This window comes from Stylophora pistillata, chromosome 10 (genome assembly GCF_964205215.1).
Source record: "Stylophora pistillata chromosome 10, jaStyPist1.2, whole genome shotgun sequence".
Lineage (NCBI taxonomy): Eukaryota > Metazoa > Cnidaria > Anthozoa > Scleractinia > Pocilloporidae > Stylophora > Stylophora pistillata.
Window position 1 is genome coordinate 5,290,922 of NC_142528.1, and position 15,663 is coordinate 5,306,584.

General features: G+C 40.8%; 1 protein-coding gene, 1 non-coding gene and 1 pseudogene across 3 annotated transcripts; 1 reads left to right on the forward strand and 2 right to left on the reverse strand.

The window, feature by feature from the left end:
* Nucleotides 1–1,443: 1,443 nt before the first annotated feature.
* On the reverse strand, nucleotides 1,444–2,698 carry LOC111343801 (uncharacterized). Its single transcript, XR_015992786.1, has 2 exons — nucleotides 2,581–2,698; nucleotides 1,444–2,388 (listed from the first exon to the last, which is right to left on the reverse strand). It is a non-coding gene; the product is annotated as an uncharacterized LOC111343801 (transcript).
* Nucleotides 2,699–4,684: 1,986 nt separating this feature from the next.
* Nucleotides 4,685–6,740, forward strand: LOC111343800 (uncharacterized; annotated as a pseudogene).
* A 2,247-nt stretch (nucleotides 6,741–8,987) lies between these two features.
* Nucleotides 8,988–15,663, reverse strand: LOC111320693 (uncharacterized). 2 transcript variants are annotated; one of them, XM_088735593.1, is made up of 3 exons: nucleotides 14,729–15,663; nucleotides 12,835–13,611; nucleotides 8,988–12,072 (listed from the first exon to the last, which is right to left on the reverse strand). In XM_088735593.1, the coding sequence occupies exons 2-3, from the start codon at nucleotides 13,598–13,600 to the stop codon at nucleotides 9,263–9,265; spliced, it is 3,576 nt and encodes a 1,191-aa protein (XP_088591719.1). In that variant the 5' UTR covers nucleotides 13,601–13,611; nucleotides 14,729–15,663; the 3' UTR covers nucleotides 8,988–9,262. The 2 variants fall into 2 exon arrangements, with proteins under 2 accessions (XP_088591719.1, XP_088591718.1); XM_088735592.1 differs by having other exon boundaries at nucleotides 15,106–15,657.

The following is a 15,663-nucleotide window of genomic DNA, read 5'->3' on the forward strand; positions in this document are numbered from 1 at the left end:
ACAATGTTTTCCTTCCCCGGGATGTGACTCACTGTGATCCAGATCCCCCGTGGGGTACACCACTCCCATATTTTCCTTGCCATTGATTGCATGGCAGGGAATGGGAGCCCCCCATGTTACGGATATAAACAACAGCAGGCGTGTTGTCGGTCAACACTTTGATGTGAGTCTGGTTTAGATTTTACATAGAGCTTGAAGCCCAAGGTAGACCGCCTTGAGTTCAAGGCAGTTTATGTGATAGTGGGATTCTGAGGCTGACCACCTTCCCCCAGTAGTATTGCCATCCATGCTTGCATCCCAACCTTGGGTAGATGCATCGGTATGTAGGGTTTGGGAGATTTTCCCTTATCAATTTTTCTTTTTGATATCAAGGCATTAGATATCCACCACAAAATATCAGATTTTGCTCTCCCGGAGAGTTGCATGGGCGAGTCAAAATCACCATGAGTAGACTTCAAGGCAGCAGCCTTTTCTATTTCTATCTGGCGGAAGTACAATTCACCATAATCAACTCCTGGCAGGGAGGAGACCATCATGCCAATAAGCTGTGCAACCTCCCTTATGTTGGGCATGGCTTGTTCCAATACCCCATGAGCTACCCCTTTGAGTTTTTGATATTTCTCATCTGAAATGGATATAGTCATGTCCCAGGAGTTAAGTATGAAACCCAGGTGGTGAATTGTTTGGGTAGGTGATGTCACAGATTTTTCTTTATGTGGCAAAAAATCCAAATCTTCAAGCAGGGTAAGGGTATCATTTACATTACGTTGGCATTCATCAAATGTGTATCCAACTAGAAATGAATCATCAAGGTATCCACTCGAAATGTGCCCCATTCTCCTGAGTGCAGCAAAGACTAGTTTCATAATTTTTGTAAAAAGGCGTGGGGCAGCCGAAAGACCCTGGGCCAAACAGGTAAATTGGTATAATGTGTGGTTCCAATAGAATTTTAAATATTTTTGGTGTTCCCTATGGACTGGTATAGAGAAGTATGCATCTCGTAGGTGTATTGAGGCCATGTAGCACCCTGGTCTCATTAATTGGGTGCAGGTGTGAATTGAATCCATTTTAAAATGGTGAAAAACCACAAATTTGTTTAATTCTTTGAGGTTTAAAATCATACGGTATGTACCATCTTTCTTTGGCCTTAAAAATATATTTGAGATAACCTGTCCATGTTCATGATGACTTTCTTTTATGATTCCCTTGTCAAGGAACCGAGTAAGCTGTAAAGCGATATTCGAGCTTTTCTCAGCTGAAAATCTGATTGGCCCCGGTACAGAAAACTGCACAGGTTGTACTAAAAATTATATTTTGTATCCAGAGACAGCAGATAATATGGAGGAGTCCTGAGTGAGCTCTCTCCATTTTTGGAAAAAATTTTGGATTCGACCTGCCACTTTGGTGGCTGAGTTCCCTGCTGCAGTCAAATTTTAAGAGGAATGAGGCACACCATTTCCCTCAATCCCTGTCATACTCACATTTGATGCATCTATTTTTGTTTCTGTGGTTTGGTCGCCTTTGTCGACTGATAGCTTTTGACTTCTTTTTGATAGTAGTTGTGGGGGTAGCTGTATTGTCCCCTTCTGTGGGAGCGTCCTTGATTGGCACGCCCCCTGCGATGCGATAAAAAATTCCTCCTGGAATTACTTGTGCTTTTAGAAGAAGACTCTCCATGCTTTTGTTTTGTGAGTTGTTGAGCTACCTTTTTGCTCTCTTTGACAGTTTTCAGTCGCTCTGTCAAATCGTCGCCAAACAATTCTGAAACGACAGGTTCTTTGCTACTGCATATAGTTTTGTAGTTTGTATCCAAATCAACCTTGAAAAGATCTCGACGACACATATTGAGGTCAAGATTGGCAGCGGCAATCAGCAGCACAGACGTTGTAAGGCTTTCCCAGATTTCTTCTGGGGCTGGCAGTGGAGCCTGGTTTTCCACTGTTTCACCTACCTTCCCTGTTAGGTAGGCAAGTGGAGTTAGACCCTTAATCAGGGTTTCTTGCATTTTCTGGATTCTGGCATCCATACTACGTGTGGTTTTCTGGGAAATATCCCATATTTCAGTGTTGACCTTTGTGACCCGCAGCAGTTTGCAATTTTCGGGCCGTTTCATATCCTCTTTGCGTTTTGTCAACACGTGCTCGCTCTGTCCTGAAGCTAAGATATTATCAAGAACCTGTGCAATTTTCTCGTTTAATGCTTTGCCAGTTTGTTCATCTTCAGTGACTTCCTAAACAAGTACATCAACTAAACCGTCCGCGACGGATTTTTCATTGTCTGAGCTTGACCTACTCTTTTTTGCCGGGGGTTCCCCCAAGACTCCATTATCGTCCTCGCTATCGTCAGGCGAGTCCTCATTTAAGCCGGCATCATAAGTCGCCTTTAGTTCTGCAATAACGGGAGCGCAATTACCTACAACTGCCGTGAGTTAGTCAATTTTGTGGCTGAGTTCGTCAAATCCTTTTGACGTTTTGGATGACTCCTCGTTGATCGTCGTGTTTGATGTTATGCTCTCTGCTGACTTTGAAGCCTTTTTGACCTTAGAGACTTTTAAGGCTGGTTGTTTTTCTCTCCTTGTACCAGCATTGGGAGTTTTGCCTGTTGGAGCATCACTCCCTTGTTTCCCCGGCGGCGCCGTGGGGCAATTTTCCTCTGCAATTATGTCAAACGCGCTCAGTGTTGATCCCTCTGAGTTCATCTTGATAGACAGCGATAAAACGCTTTAAATACGGTTTTGCCTCGCAAAACAACCAGATTATCCTTGTAAGGCAGCGCCTTAGGTAGAGGTTTATATATTGTCTGTAAAGGAGATAGGATGGTGAAGATATTCTTTGATTTCGATTCGCTTGACCAGTCGCACATGTAATGGCGGAGCGTAAGCGTAGCAGAATGGCTAGTTATGCGCATGCGTAGTGATCTCGTGGACTCTCTGCGGTGATGACTGCTAGAATTCGATTTACAGAAGCGCCGCGCAAGGGCCTTTCTGCGCATGCACTCCCGAAAATTTGCATATTTTTGTTGCGGATCGGAGTGCAGCGGCAAATGTTACTGTAATTCTCGTCAGTTCTCGTCATTTCTTAGCTCAATATCTTTCCTGAATTCGAAAATGAGGGAAAAACAGTTATTACTGCAGTCACTGTGATGACTTTGTCAGTCGAGGTACACGATCCAGACATCTCAAACAAATTGCAGAGAGAACGGAAATTGCCTCTGAAAGTGACAATAGCGCTAGCGACGTCGAGAGAGATTCTGAAGTACACTGCTTGGAATCCCACGATAGTTTTGAGGATCATGAGGAATGCCTCAGTGCAGATTTAGCCCTGTCCCTATCCCTTCTTCTATCCTTTTTATTTACTTAAAACAATGACATTTCTCTTCTTTTCGACAGTCTAATGTGGGACATTGGCTTGGGTTTTACTAAAAAAATACGAACACTGTGTGCGATTATCGGAGGCGAAAGGAAGAGTGGAGACCAAGTATATATTTAAAGCTATACATTTAATGGGAAGAGGAGCTTACAAGAGCAAGGCCTGAGGTCAACTGAACTGTTGCATAATCACATCAGGATATTGATAAGTCGAGCGCGGTTGGTAGGTAAGAGGATTAAGGGCTAATCCCACAGAATCCGCATAGCAACGCTACCTTTATTCTCTCGCACCTGGCCTATATACATCACACAGCATTACCCACGTGCTTCATACTAATTAGATTACGTCATCACCGATATTATTACACAAATACTATAATTATTATTGTGAAACTTAATGTTGATTTTTTTTTCCTTTACTGAGTGTTAGGAATAATTATGAACCATTATACATGAAATATAGCTGCGTTGTAGACTTGTTTATTTATCTTTTGCTGTGCTAAAATTTGCCAAGAGATTTAGTCGCGGCATAAGAAGTCGCACAGCATGTGAAAACAAACTTGACCTACTACATTGCAATAAACAATTGGAACACACGTTTCGTGGTCACGTCTGCATGTTTTTAATGAAACATATGCTTAAGAAAATCACGGGAATCATGTAGAAACGGCGTTGTGAATTACCGCCTCGTGCGTAAAAATGTGTTAAAAATTCATCAGTTTCTTCAAAAGTTGAAAAACCACTTTACTCCTCCATGTTCACGTGGAAAATAAATTCGACAAGAAACTCCTTCTGGACTTTGTTAATCAACATTTCGTCGTATCTATCTTTCATTTCTTCCCACTTTTTAACACGACTCAGTATCTCTGCTATCATCTCCTCAATTGAAATATCTTCTTTTTTACCCCACTTGGGAATTTCAATCGCCTCAAAAGGTAAGTATTGTAAAAGCCGTCTCTTTCTGTTTTCACCAACAGTACTTCCGTGTGCTTCGTCCGAGGCCATATTTTCTCCTCGTGCATAGCTGGAGCTGTTATTAATCTCGAGTACAAGCTCATTTGGCTCCTTGTCAACGGTTTGGCTGCCAAGGACAAACGATCGATTGGCTTTCGAGCTTTTTATTCGACCCTAAAGCCAGGACGCCGGAACGCTGGAACGCTGGAACGCCAGAACGCCAGAACGCCGGAACGCCAGAACGCCGGAACGCCGGAACGCCAGAACGCCAGAACGCTGGAACGCTGGAACGCTGGAACGCTGGAACGCTGGAACGCCGGAACGCCCGAACGCCGGAACGTCGGAACGCCGGAACGCCGGAATATGGCCCCAGATCCTAAAACCAGGAACGGATGTCAGGACATGTTGCACGAAGTTTGTACAAAGACATTCAAGTACTTGGCTCATTCATCCCCAAGACGATAACGCACGTGACTAAAACTAGGGCTTGCTAAAACCAACATTCTAAATTCCAATTCGATCTGGAAACAGGTGACAAGAAAAGCCACCCAGCGTATGTCGATTGCTAAATTATCATTATTATGGTCGCAGAGAAATCAACTGAATGCTACGTTCTAATCAGGCACCACAGGGCCAAAACCGTAACCTGTGAGCCATGAAGTAAAAAATAAATGTACATTAACTAATCCTAAAAAGCTTTTCCGTTGTGTCTAAGGTCCTCCTTCTAACAGGAACTCAAACTGCCACCTTGAAAGTCCGGGCAATATTCAATATTCAGCATGCCCGAGAGCACTGCCCTCTACATCTTTCGCAGTACGTCTGTGCTTCTTCCTCCCACCAGCTCGCGCATCATGACATCAAGTTCCCGTGACCACCCCCTGAGGGCATCCATAATGATGTTATATTGCTTCACCTCGTAGCCTGGAAACTGCTGCCTTAGTTCCCAGCGAAGGGGTCCGTTATTATTATTAATATTATTATTATTATTATTATTATTATTTTAGTATCTTGTAGGGAACTTATAGACCACACGGAATCCGCATTGCAACGCTACCTTTCTTCTCTCGCACTTCGCCTATATACATCACACAGCATTACCCACGTGCTTCATACTAATTAGATTACGTCATCACCGATATTATTACACAAATACTATAATTATTATTCTAAAACTAAGTGTTGATTTTTTTTCCCTTTACTGAGTGTTAGGAATAATTATGAACCATTATACATGAAAGGTAGCTGCGTTGTAAACTTGCTTATTTATCTTTTGTTGTGCTAAAATTTGCTATGAGATTTAGTCGCGGCATAAGAAGTCGCACAGCATGTGAAAACGAACTTGACCTACCACATTGCAATAAACAATTCGAACATACGGTTTCGTGGTCACGTCTGCATGTTTTTAATGAAACATATGCTTGAGAAAATCACGGGATCCTTTCCACGCTTCTCAAAATATAACGACGTTCAGCCACAGCTCCAAACTTAGACTAGCGTAAGAGCAAGCCCTAGTTGCGAGCCCTTTAATAAGAGCTTTACTTCGTCCACGAATACATATTAGACCTCGAGTAACACTAGCTGAAGAGAGGTTGTATGGGGTCATCGTGTGGGAATTTCTCGTGGCGTTAAAAGACAAAAGGAAGTTAGCGGAAGGAAGCCGTCCAGAAGAATTTCAAGAATTTTATTTTTGACCAGGTGTCCAAAACACCACCATCCTCCTTTGAAATGCATGGCTCACAGATCAGCGAAAGAAAGAGACTTTGCGAACACAAAGAGGCTATGTCACCAATTCGTTTAGTAGATTTCTTCTTTTTCTCAGCAAATTGCAAAGATAAGTCTAAGAGAAAGGCATGAAAAGCTTATGAAATACATTTAAATTCCAGAAGGCTATACAAAACCAGGAATATTCAGCAACCGCTGTCGGAAAACTGAATACAAAGGAGAAGGATACGAGTATCGAAAACCAGAGGACATGGAAAGTGAAGTGTACAAGTTGTTAGACCAATGCAATAAATATTATGTTCGATCATTGTATCAAAGATGGCCTCGAGGATTCTGACGACTTGCACTGTTTGTTCAAAACCTGTGCCTGGTTTCTTTTCGAATTTTTAGATCTGCATCCATTCTCAGATGGGAATGGAAGACTGTCGTATTCTTTGCAGCTACATGCTTTCAAAGTTTACTCCTTTTCCAACACCGGTGCACAATGTGTGGACAAATTCATGTAAAGAAAACTACAAAGATGCACTTGTTGCTGTACGGAAGTCTGACGACAGGCATCCTTGTGCTCTGACAACAATGTTAATAGAATGCGGTTACCAGGGTTGGATAAAATTCAAAGATGCCATCGAAAAAAAAGACACATCAGCACATAATTAAGTGCATCGACTCCATTGAAATAGTACGAGTACAGATAAAGAGCTGCTGTCTTCTAAGGTATTTACGGAATTGCTAAATTATGAGTCAATTTCACCATATCATTCATACTGCGACTTTCAGAAAATTGTGAAAACCACTGAGAAACATTGTTTAGAATGCTGTGGTATTTTTGGGGAAGAAGTTACTTCTGCCTTAGAAAACTAGACTGCACACCTTGATTGTAATTAATTCTTCATTTTGAAGTTTGCTGAGTATGCATTTCTCGAACTTTATTGTATTTGGTCGGTACACAAGTGACCTGTCTCAATTAGATCAAAGTGTTCATGGTTTTTCTGAGGCCTAAAGGGGTCTAATTCAAGCCAAGGGGAGTTTGGAATCTCTATCACTTTAATTTATTTTTGGTTATTAACGAATTGACAAATTCTTAAGGGTGTGGAAGAATCTTGTCTCATCTTCCTTCCCTTTGAAAGGGAGGAGAAGTTCCAATGTCAGTTATCCACCTAGCTGTGCCCTTTGGTTAATAACCAAGTACCTGAAGGCTGTTGCATCTGAGAAGCCAAGCTCTTGGGGGTCTTTATTAAAGTAAAGTTTTTCAAGTAGCCCAAAGATAAAAAGTGAGTTCCCGGAAGCACACACGATCTGCTAGAGCACAGTCTTGCTTCAAGCCAAAGAAAGCATCATCATAAATTATCCTAATCTGTATGTGTTGCATAAAAGAATTGAAACTTTTAAATGGTTATGATTCAAATGGTTTCTGATAACTTTTATGCTTAAAGCATATCTGTCAATTTTTATCTAAAGTTGTGGTCTTTTAGATATTTTTTCTATTTGGTACAAAAAAAAAGGTGTGGAATGACTTTTTTCCGAACCTTTTAGATCAAAAACTCAATAAAAGTCAGCATTTTGTCTCATACGTTTTCTTTTAAGGATAGAGGTTGTTTTCAGAGAATACCGTCCTCAGTTCGTATCATTCTCAAAACCTAACCAAGTCGATGAAATATGAAAAGAATGACCCAGGGAAAGGCCAGGAGAGATTCAGATAGTACACTTTCGAAACAGATATGAACACAGAAACATATTCTACTCAAGTGCTTGACCGGAAAAGATTTTGGTTGATGCCTAATCATCAGAGCAATACAAAAGAGTGTAAATGGGCACAGTGGATATGTATTTATTCTCGTATGTATGTATTCTCACCTGTAAGCTGGATTGTGTAGTAGAAGTAGAAGAGTTCACCTCTGCGGTGTGAAAAAATAGGGTTGCAGGCAATTTGTGGGTGCTATCTATAGTGTAACAAAAATTTTCTCGTTTAACAAAGATTTGATTATACTGAAACATAAAATTTCAATTTGACTCAAAGAAAATTCTAAAATAAGCGAGGTGTACTTCAAAACTAGAAGTTACTGCCGTCCTCAAAAAATTAGCTAATGTATTTTAAGGGCCTGACTGCTCCAGTATTTTAACCTCACTAAACCTTACTTTTCAATCTTTTGACGATATTATCTACAATTTTGTTTCCATATACACACCATTAAATGTTCAAGTGTATAATTTTCACCGCCACCGTAAAAAACCAAAATACCATCCCAACAAATACAACAATTAGATCTGGATAATTGAACTGGTGCATTTCCGTTTTTCTCTTGAATCAAATTCTTAGTGATTTCTCTCGAATACGATGTAGTAACCTAATAAGTCTCAACAGAATTAACTGAAAATTCACCAGAAGGCGGGAAGCTTTACCGTAAATCCTCTAATAATCCTTTAATAAGGGGGACTTATTTATTTCAGGTTCTTTGGGGGGGGGGGGCGGTGGCTAATTAGAAGGGAAGCTTATTGATTTAGCGCGATGTTCACTACCAGGATACAATAGGATATCATGTACCGTATTTATTCAAAAATTGTTCGTATTTTACTTTTTTCTCTCTATTAGAGGGGAGTTGCTTATTAGAGGGGGGCTTAATAGAGGATTAACGATATTTGAGAGGCGATACTTGTCATACTTGTCAGGTTGGGGGGGGGAGGGCAAATGTACGTCTAGGATCCAGTACTTCAATTTGGCTTGCTCTGGTAAGCAACAGCTTGCGCGTACAGATATATAACTGTGGTATTTAAGGAGTTTCTGATGCCTTTGTAATTTCTTTTTTTGTATGGTGACTCGCATCTGAACAGGAGAGCGAATTTAGCTTATTTTTTATCTATTTCCATCCTGAGTGACTCTCTATTTTGTTTTGCTTCTCTTTTTTTCCGAAGAGATCTGCAAATGCGTTGCATGGTTTTATAAATCTCCATTTTGAAAGTTTTTATTTCAGCTACTGTTTAAATTTCAGAGGAAAAAATTCACGCTTGAGGCCGTTGCAAGTCCTAATGAAAAATACCCCCTCATAGTGTTTCCTTAGATCTTCACCCAGGAAAAGAGATGAGTACCAGCAATATCTGGACGAAATTCTAACCAGCAATTGTGATGGCCTAATGTCCCTTATGGGTCTAAATTAGCTTTCTTTCTCTATTTGATCGTCTGAATGATCAGTAGACCTCTTTAGACTGTATGTTTTGTTTTTTTCAATGTAACAAATGTTCGGCATTTTCCGCCAACAGATCTCTAAAATGTTGATGAACAGGACGGGAGATCTGAGTCCCTTCCAGATTTATTTTGGTAACTTTACATGATGCCGTTTCTATTGCCTGACGTAGATTGACAACAACGGCATCGGTGATCCTCCGATTACAACTCAGGTCCAGTTTGGTGATTTTACAAGATGCTGTCTTTAATGCTTGGCATAGACTGAAAACACCGGCATCGGTGATCTGATTGTAACTCAGTCTCAGAGTGGTGACTTTACATGTTTCTGTCTGTAATGCTTGACATAGACTGAACACACCGGCATCGGTGATTTTATTACGACTCAGATCCAGTTTGGTGACTTGACATGTTGGTGTCTGTATTGCTTGCCACAGACTGACAACGCCGGCATCGGTGATTTGATTGTCTCTCAGATCCAGTCTGGTGACTTTACATGTTTCTGTCTGCAATGTTTGGCATAGACTGACAACACCGGCATCTTTGATTTGATTAACACTCAGATCCAGTGTGGTGACCTTACATGTTGGTGTCTGTAATGCTTGACACAGACTGACAACACCGGCATCGATGAGCTGATTACCGATCAGATTCAGTGAGTTGACTTTACATGTTTCTGCCTGTAATGCTTGACATAGACTGACAACACCGGCATCGGTGATCTGATTAAGACTCAGCTTCAGTGTGGTGACGTCACATGTTGTCGTCTGTAATGCTTGACATAGACTGATAACACCGGCATCGGTGATCTGGTTAACACTCAGCTTCAGTGTGGTGACTTTACATGTTGGCGTCTGTAATGCTTGACATAGACTGACGACACCGGCATCGGTGATCTGATCAAAACTCAGATCCAGTGTGGTGACTTTACATGTTTCTGATTGTAATGCTTGACATAGACTACCAACAGTGGCATCGGAGATCTGAAGACAGATCAGAGACAGGCAGGCTATTTCTGTGAGAGGCAGTAGTTTTCTTATGGTATCACCACAATCCCTATTCCACCAATGACCACCCTGGATCTCTAGCTTTACAATGGTGCAGGGTTTATTCGCTAGCGCTTTTAAGATTCGTCTGAATCCAGTTTGTGTAAAAAGAGGTATGTCAATGCTTAAGCGATTCAACGGCAACGGTATACGTGACTGCTGCACAGGGAAAGGATTCTTTCCACTGGATTCATCCGCATTAACTGCACTCAGAACTTCTAGCAGAAAAGACAAAGCAATGCAGTCTACATCAGTCAAGGCTTTAAATGAAAATCCGTCCTCATCATCACTGAATTGATTGTGATGTTTCTTTACGACATGTTGTGCAAACTCTAAATCTTGATACTCAGTGAGACATTTCATTCTCAGCAGTTTCCCAGTGGATTCATGTTGAAACATCTGATTTAGTCCATGGAGTAAATCTTTCATGAATGCATCGTCCTTTTGCTTGGATAAAATGCCGGACATAAACTGAAATACCATCTCTGAGACATCTTCTCTTCCTGAGGGAATCTCTCTTCGCCTCACAAACCAACAAGCTGCTAAGTATTCCTGGAGGGTTAGGTGGGTAAAACAAAAATGTTTTGTCATTTCTGAAAAAGATTTCCTAAACTGAGGACCGCAATGGAGAAGACCGCTTGCTTTCAGCCTTTCGATTTCTTCTGAAGTAAACCTTTTCATTTCTTCGACGGTGAAGAGAAACTTTTTTTCTAGAAGGAGTTGAGCCGCCAACTCTGATAATTTTTCAAGAGTATCTTCAGGGGAAGTTGAGGCCTTCTTGTGATGTTTTCTTAAAAACATGTTAATCACTTCAAAATAAATGTCACTTGAGTTGACTGGGAGAGCATCAGTGTTTGTAGAGTTCTCCAGAATATACTCAAAATATGAACACATCAGAAAACAGAGAACTGGAATGTGGGCAAAGCTGACTAGATTGTCATTCTTTGTAATGTGATCCATCACAGCATTCTTCATTTCTTCGTTTTCTCTAAAATACTTTCCAACATACTCCTTCACCTGCTGCGTGGAAAACCCTGTAATTTCGACGTATCGATCAAAATTGATTTGACCACCTTTAAGCTTGTCGGACTCGTCGGGTCTTGACGTTATCAGAACACTTGAGCCTCTCAAGAGCTTTCCTTTGATTAGCTTAGCACACAGGGCTGCTACTGGCATTTCTTCATGAGGGTTATTCGGGTACTGGTCATCCAAGTCACTAGCGATGAAATCTTGTTGTGAATACTCGTCATACCCATCAATGATAATCAAGACTTCTTCAGGATGATCAACCATGTACTCAAATAAAGTTTCATCGATACTTGAGTGGACATCTAACATTGATGATCGGTTAAGAATTTCTCGCATCGAAACGTGGTCTTTTCCCAGCAAATTCAATTGGCGGAAAGTTAGCAAGTATGCAAACTTAAAGATAGGAATGCGAGGACTGATTTGGAGTTGAAATAACTTGTTTTCTGCCCAATCTCGAATCAACTTTTGGCAAAACAGTGTTTTACCAATCCCTGCCTTCCCAGTGACTTTGACAGTTTTTGGATTCGCTTCCTCAGTATTAGGAATGAAAATTTCTTGATGGTGTTTGACTGGCTTTCCACTCACTGAGCCGTATCCGCGAAGGTGCTCTTCTCTTTTAATACCAAGATCTACAACTGGTTTTCTATCGTGTTGTATGAGAAAACTTGTGAATATGTCATCTGTTTTCACTCTAGACTTGTTGGCAGAAGTCAAAGGGTGGTACTCAGTTTGGCTATTAATTGATGCTTTCAGTGAGTTTGTGTATGACTCCACGGCTAAAAGAAGAAACCGCATCAAAACATTAAACTTCTAAAGATGCTTATTAAACGGATGTCACTTTCTGGAGTCTTGTGATGTCAAATCTTTAAAAAGTGCGGTTCAGATTAAATATCAGATATTGTTAGTGAGGCCAAACCTCAAAGAAAAAGAAAACCAAGGAATTTTTTTGTTGAAACAGCCCTAAGATTATTGGCCTACAAGTTGTTTGTATTAATATTGCTTTACCGTCATTTTAAGCAAACTACTTCGAACTCCGCGGGGAAGCATGCCTGCAGACTTCCTATTTGATTAATGACGACGAATTTGTCTTTTAGTCCTCCCTCCCTCCTTCCTTTATCAACCCTGCAACAACTAGCTGCGCAGGCCCTGTCTACATAACAGGAGAAATGAAGTCATTAAAGTTTATGAAAAAGTAAATTTTCTTAATGGAGTGAATATTTGTGGAAGAGAGATGTCCTATGGGTGAGAAAAAGGAAAAATTCCCCAGGAAGAGTCCCTCCCCCCCCCCCCCAGGAGTCGAACCTCAAACCTTCGGATTCCAACTGGGATTTCACCTGTTTGCACTTTAAGACACAACCGAGAAAAAAAATACTATTTCTTCATACCATTAACGAGCTTTCAAAAAGTTTTTTTTCATTGTATGAATATTCTTTGCTGTTGTTGCTTTCGTATTTTCCGTGCAAAATGAGGCATAACCCCTTTTATGAGGTGTTCCACCTCGATGGAAGTCTCTGCGAGACCTAAACACAAACAGTTACCTTTAACTCCCATTTTCTTTTCGTGTTTAGCGTCAGTGGCGTCTTTCCATGCATCTAGTTTCCCAACAATGTCGTCTAGTCTTTCCTTGATGCCGGAGCCGAAGATTGATTCTTTTAACACGTGCAGCTCTTCTTTAATTTCATCCAATCTTTCCTTGACGGTTTTTTCATCAATCACCCACTGTTTGAGAAGCTCTTTATAGTGTTCTTCATAATCAGGGTCCATGCATTCCGTTTTCAGATCATCAATAGTAGCTTGATAACCTGCTCCTCCCAGTCTCACCAATGCATCTTGGATGTCCTTCCAGTACTGATTGAATGTTGCGTCATCAACTGAGGCCTCGCTGGCATGACCATAAACCGTGTTTCTGAAACACTTGATGCGCACGATGTCAGCCTCGAGGGTTGTGTCTGCTGTAGGAGGAAGTGTATCCCAGCCGGCAGGCGGAGAACCAAGTCTGCAAATGTTCCTCAGCAAAACTATCAGCAAGGTGATATCAAAATGCTGAGACGAAACTGAAGATTTTATTGTGGGATACAGTTTACTCCATTGTGATGGATTCAGTACTTTTCTTCTTCTGAGTAATTGTAGTATAGCATGAACTGGAGTACTTGATAAGACCGCGTCCAGGTTTCCTGTTGGACGCTTCTTGTCAAATGTCTCTCTTAAAACATGTGAACTGACATCCACCAGAAGCCTGCATAACCGGGCGTAGTTAGTTGTCTCCTTTGTTGAAGGAAATAATGGTGCCGTTGCAGAAGCCATGAAGAATCGTTCTTACGATGATAAAAAACAAAACCCATTACACTTCTTAAAACTTCCATAAGTTGCTATGGATCAGGATAGCACATTTCTTTTCTGGTTTGGGAAATGAACTCGCGAGTACACACTCTAAGTACTCTAACCTAGCCGAGATACATGTACGTAATTTAATTTTGTCCGAAATTTGTGCAGTGAGTGATTAGTTTTGTGTCAATCTGATGTAAATACATATTGTGAGCAATTAATAACATCAAGATAGCAGTCTTTTTTCGTTTCGTAATTAATTAAGAAGCACGCGCTGAGCTAAAAGCAGCACTTTGGGGTTATCCGCTCATCTCTCGTTTAGGTCGGAACAAAACGAAAAAAAATGCTAAGCAGACTGTGCACTTCTTATGCGGTCAATCTTGAACCTCCCCGACTGATTAAGTTTGGCCTGCAAAGTAGTGCGAAAAGCGAGACGCGCACGAGAGGAGGAGCGAAAATAAAGCAAATACAAGCAAATATTTTTAAGAGCCCCATCTCTACTCGCGCGTCTCACTTCCTGCACGCCTCGCGCTTGCTTCCGCTCGCCTGAAAACCGACAAAACATATATACAGGTATGCCATACTGTGTTTACTATTTTTAAATAACAACATTGGTTGAAAAGTTGAAGGTAATTCTTGAATCAAGATTTTGTGTTTGGTATCTAACCAAAGCAAAATTCTGAAAATAATCACTGCCAGTCGCTTAATATTCCGACAATGACTACACTACGCGTTTCAAAACTTGAACATTTATAAGTTCTCCATTCTTAATTAATCAAACGTACGAAATTAATTATACTGGAAGAAATCAAGCGATTACCTCCATTCACTTTCGACAAAGTAGTTCAATCGGTTTCTCGAAAGGAAGCGTTTACTTATTACTCAATAAAGGTGTTGTATACGGTTTCGATTTGCCGCAACGGTCATTGCGTTGCTTACAATTGCTAGGCTTTTTCTACTTTACAAACTGAGTTCAAGGTCTTGAGAGTTCATTCAGCTTATGCCGGCGGAAAAGAAGCGATTAGAAGAAGAGATAGTGCCTTTAAGACCGACCAAACTCCCTTCCGAAATTATGTGTTACTGAAACAGTAATTATACTGAATTTACCTCAAAATGGCTGACAGCTAGACCACTTATCTACATTCAAAGTTTACGTGGCGTGACTCTGCTTATGACCTCAGGGAATCTGAAAATAAGCTTAATGTTCCATTACCGCGCACTAATTATTACAGAAAAAGCTTTACCTACAATGGCGCCAAATTATGGAACAGTTTACCACGCGATATAAGGAAAACAGAGTCTCTGGGGTTATTTAAACATAAGATCAATGACATTCTTTAAGTCTAACGCACGGCATTCACGGAAAACAGCTTTAGTGTTATAGTATGTAGTTTTAATTTTAAATATCTTAGCGTATGTGATATGTATTTTTATAGGCTGATAAATTGATCGTGTCTAAATAAAGATTACAATACAATACTCACTCATCGGGCGTTCGTTTGGCTGTTTTCTGCAGTTAATTTTGTTCCGCACTAAGATGTAATTCCCTCTCAGTCGACGGCAGCGAAGGCAGTCACCATCGACTGTGATACGTGACGTGTTAGATTTTAAGGCGCCTTCAATTCCTTCATGCTAGAAACAGAAGAATTATTCCTAACCGATAGGCTAAACAAAATCTTTTAAGTGCGGTTCAATTGTCGCTAACCGATATGCCAAACAAAATCTTTCAAGTGCAGTTCAATCGTCGCTAACCGATATGCCAAACAAAATCTTTCAAGTGCGGTTCAACAGTGACCTTCGCTTTCGAAATCCTGACCTTTCCAGTCACCGCTTTCAAATCCTGTCATTCTTGCAGATTATTGAAGATCAAAGTCATTTATAACATAGCTTGTAAATTCGTGCAATCAAGTTCAGTGTATAGCGCGAGCGTGCTTCAATGGAGAAACGGTTAGCGTGCAGCGTGCAACCATCGAGTTATGGATGCACGCGGGAGGTTGCTAAGCACGAAAGAAGCGAAAGAGTCGCACGATACCTAACCATTC

What these genes read in the sequence shown, in the direction of transcription:
- LOC111320693 (XM_088735592.1), bottom strand. An exon ending in AAAGAAAATGGGAGTTAAAG is followed by an intron (nt 12,073 to 12,834) that starts GTAACTGTTTGT and finishes TTCTTCTTTTAG; the next exon opens with CCGTGGAGTCATACACAAAC.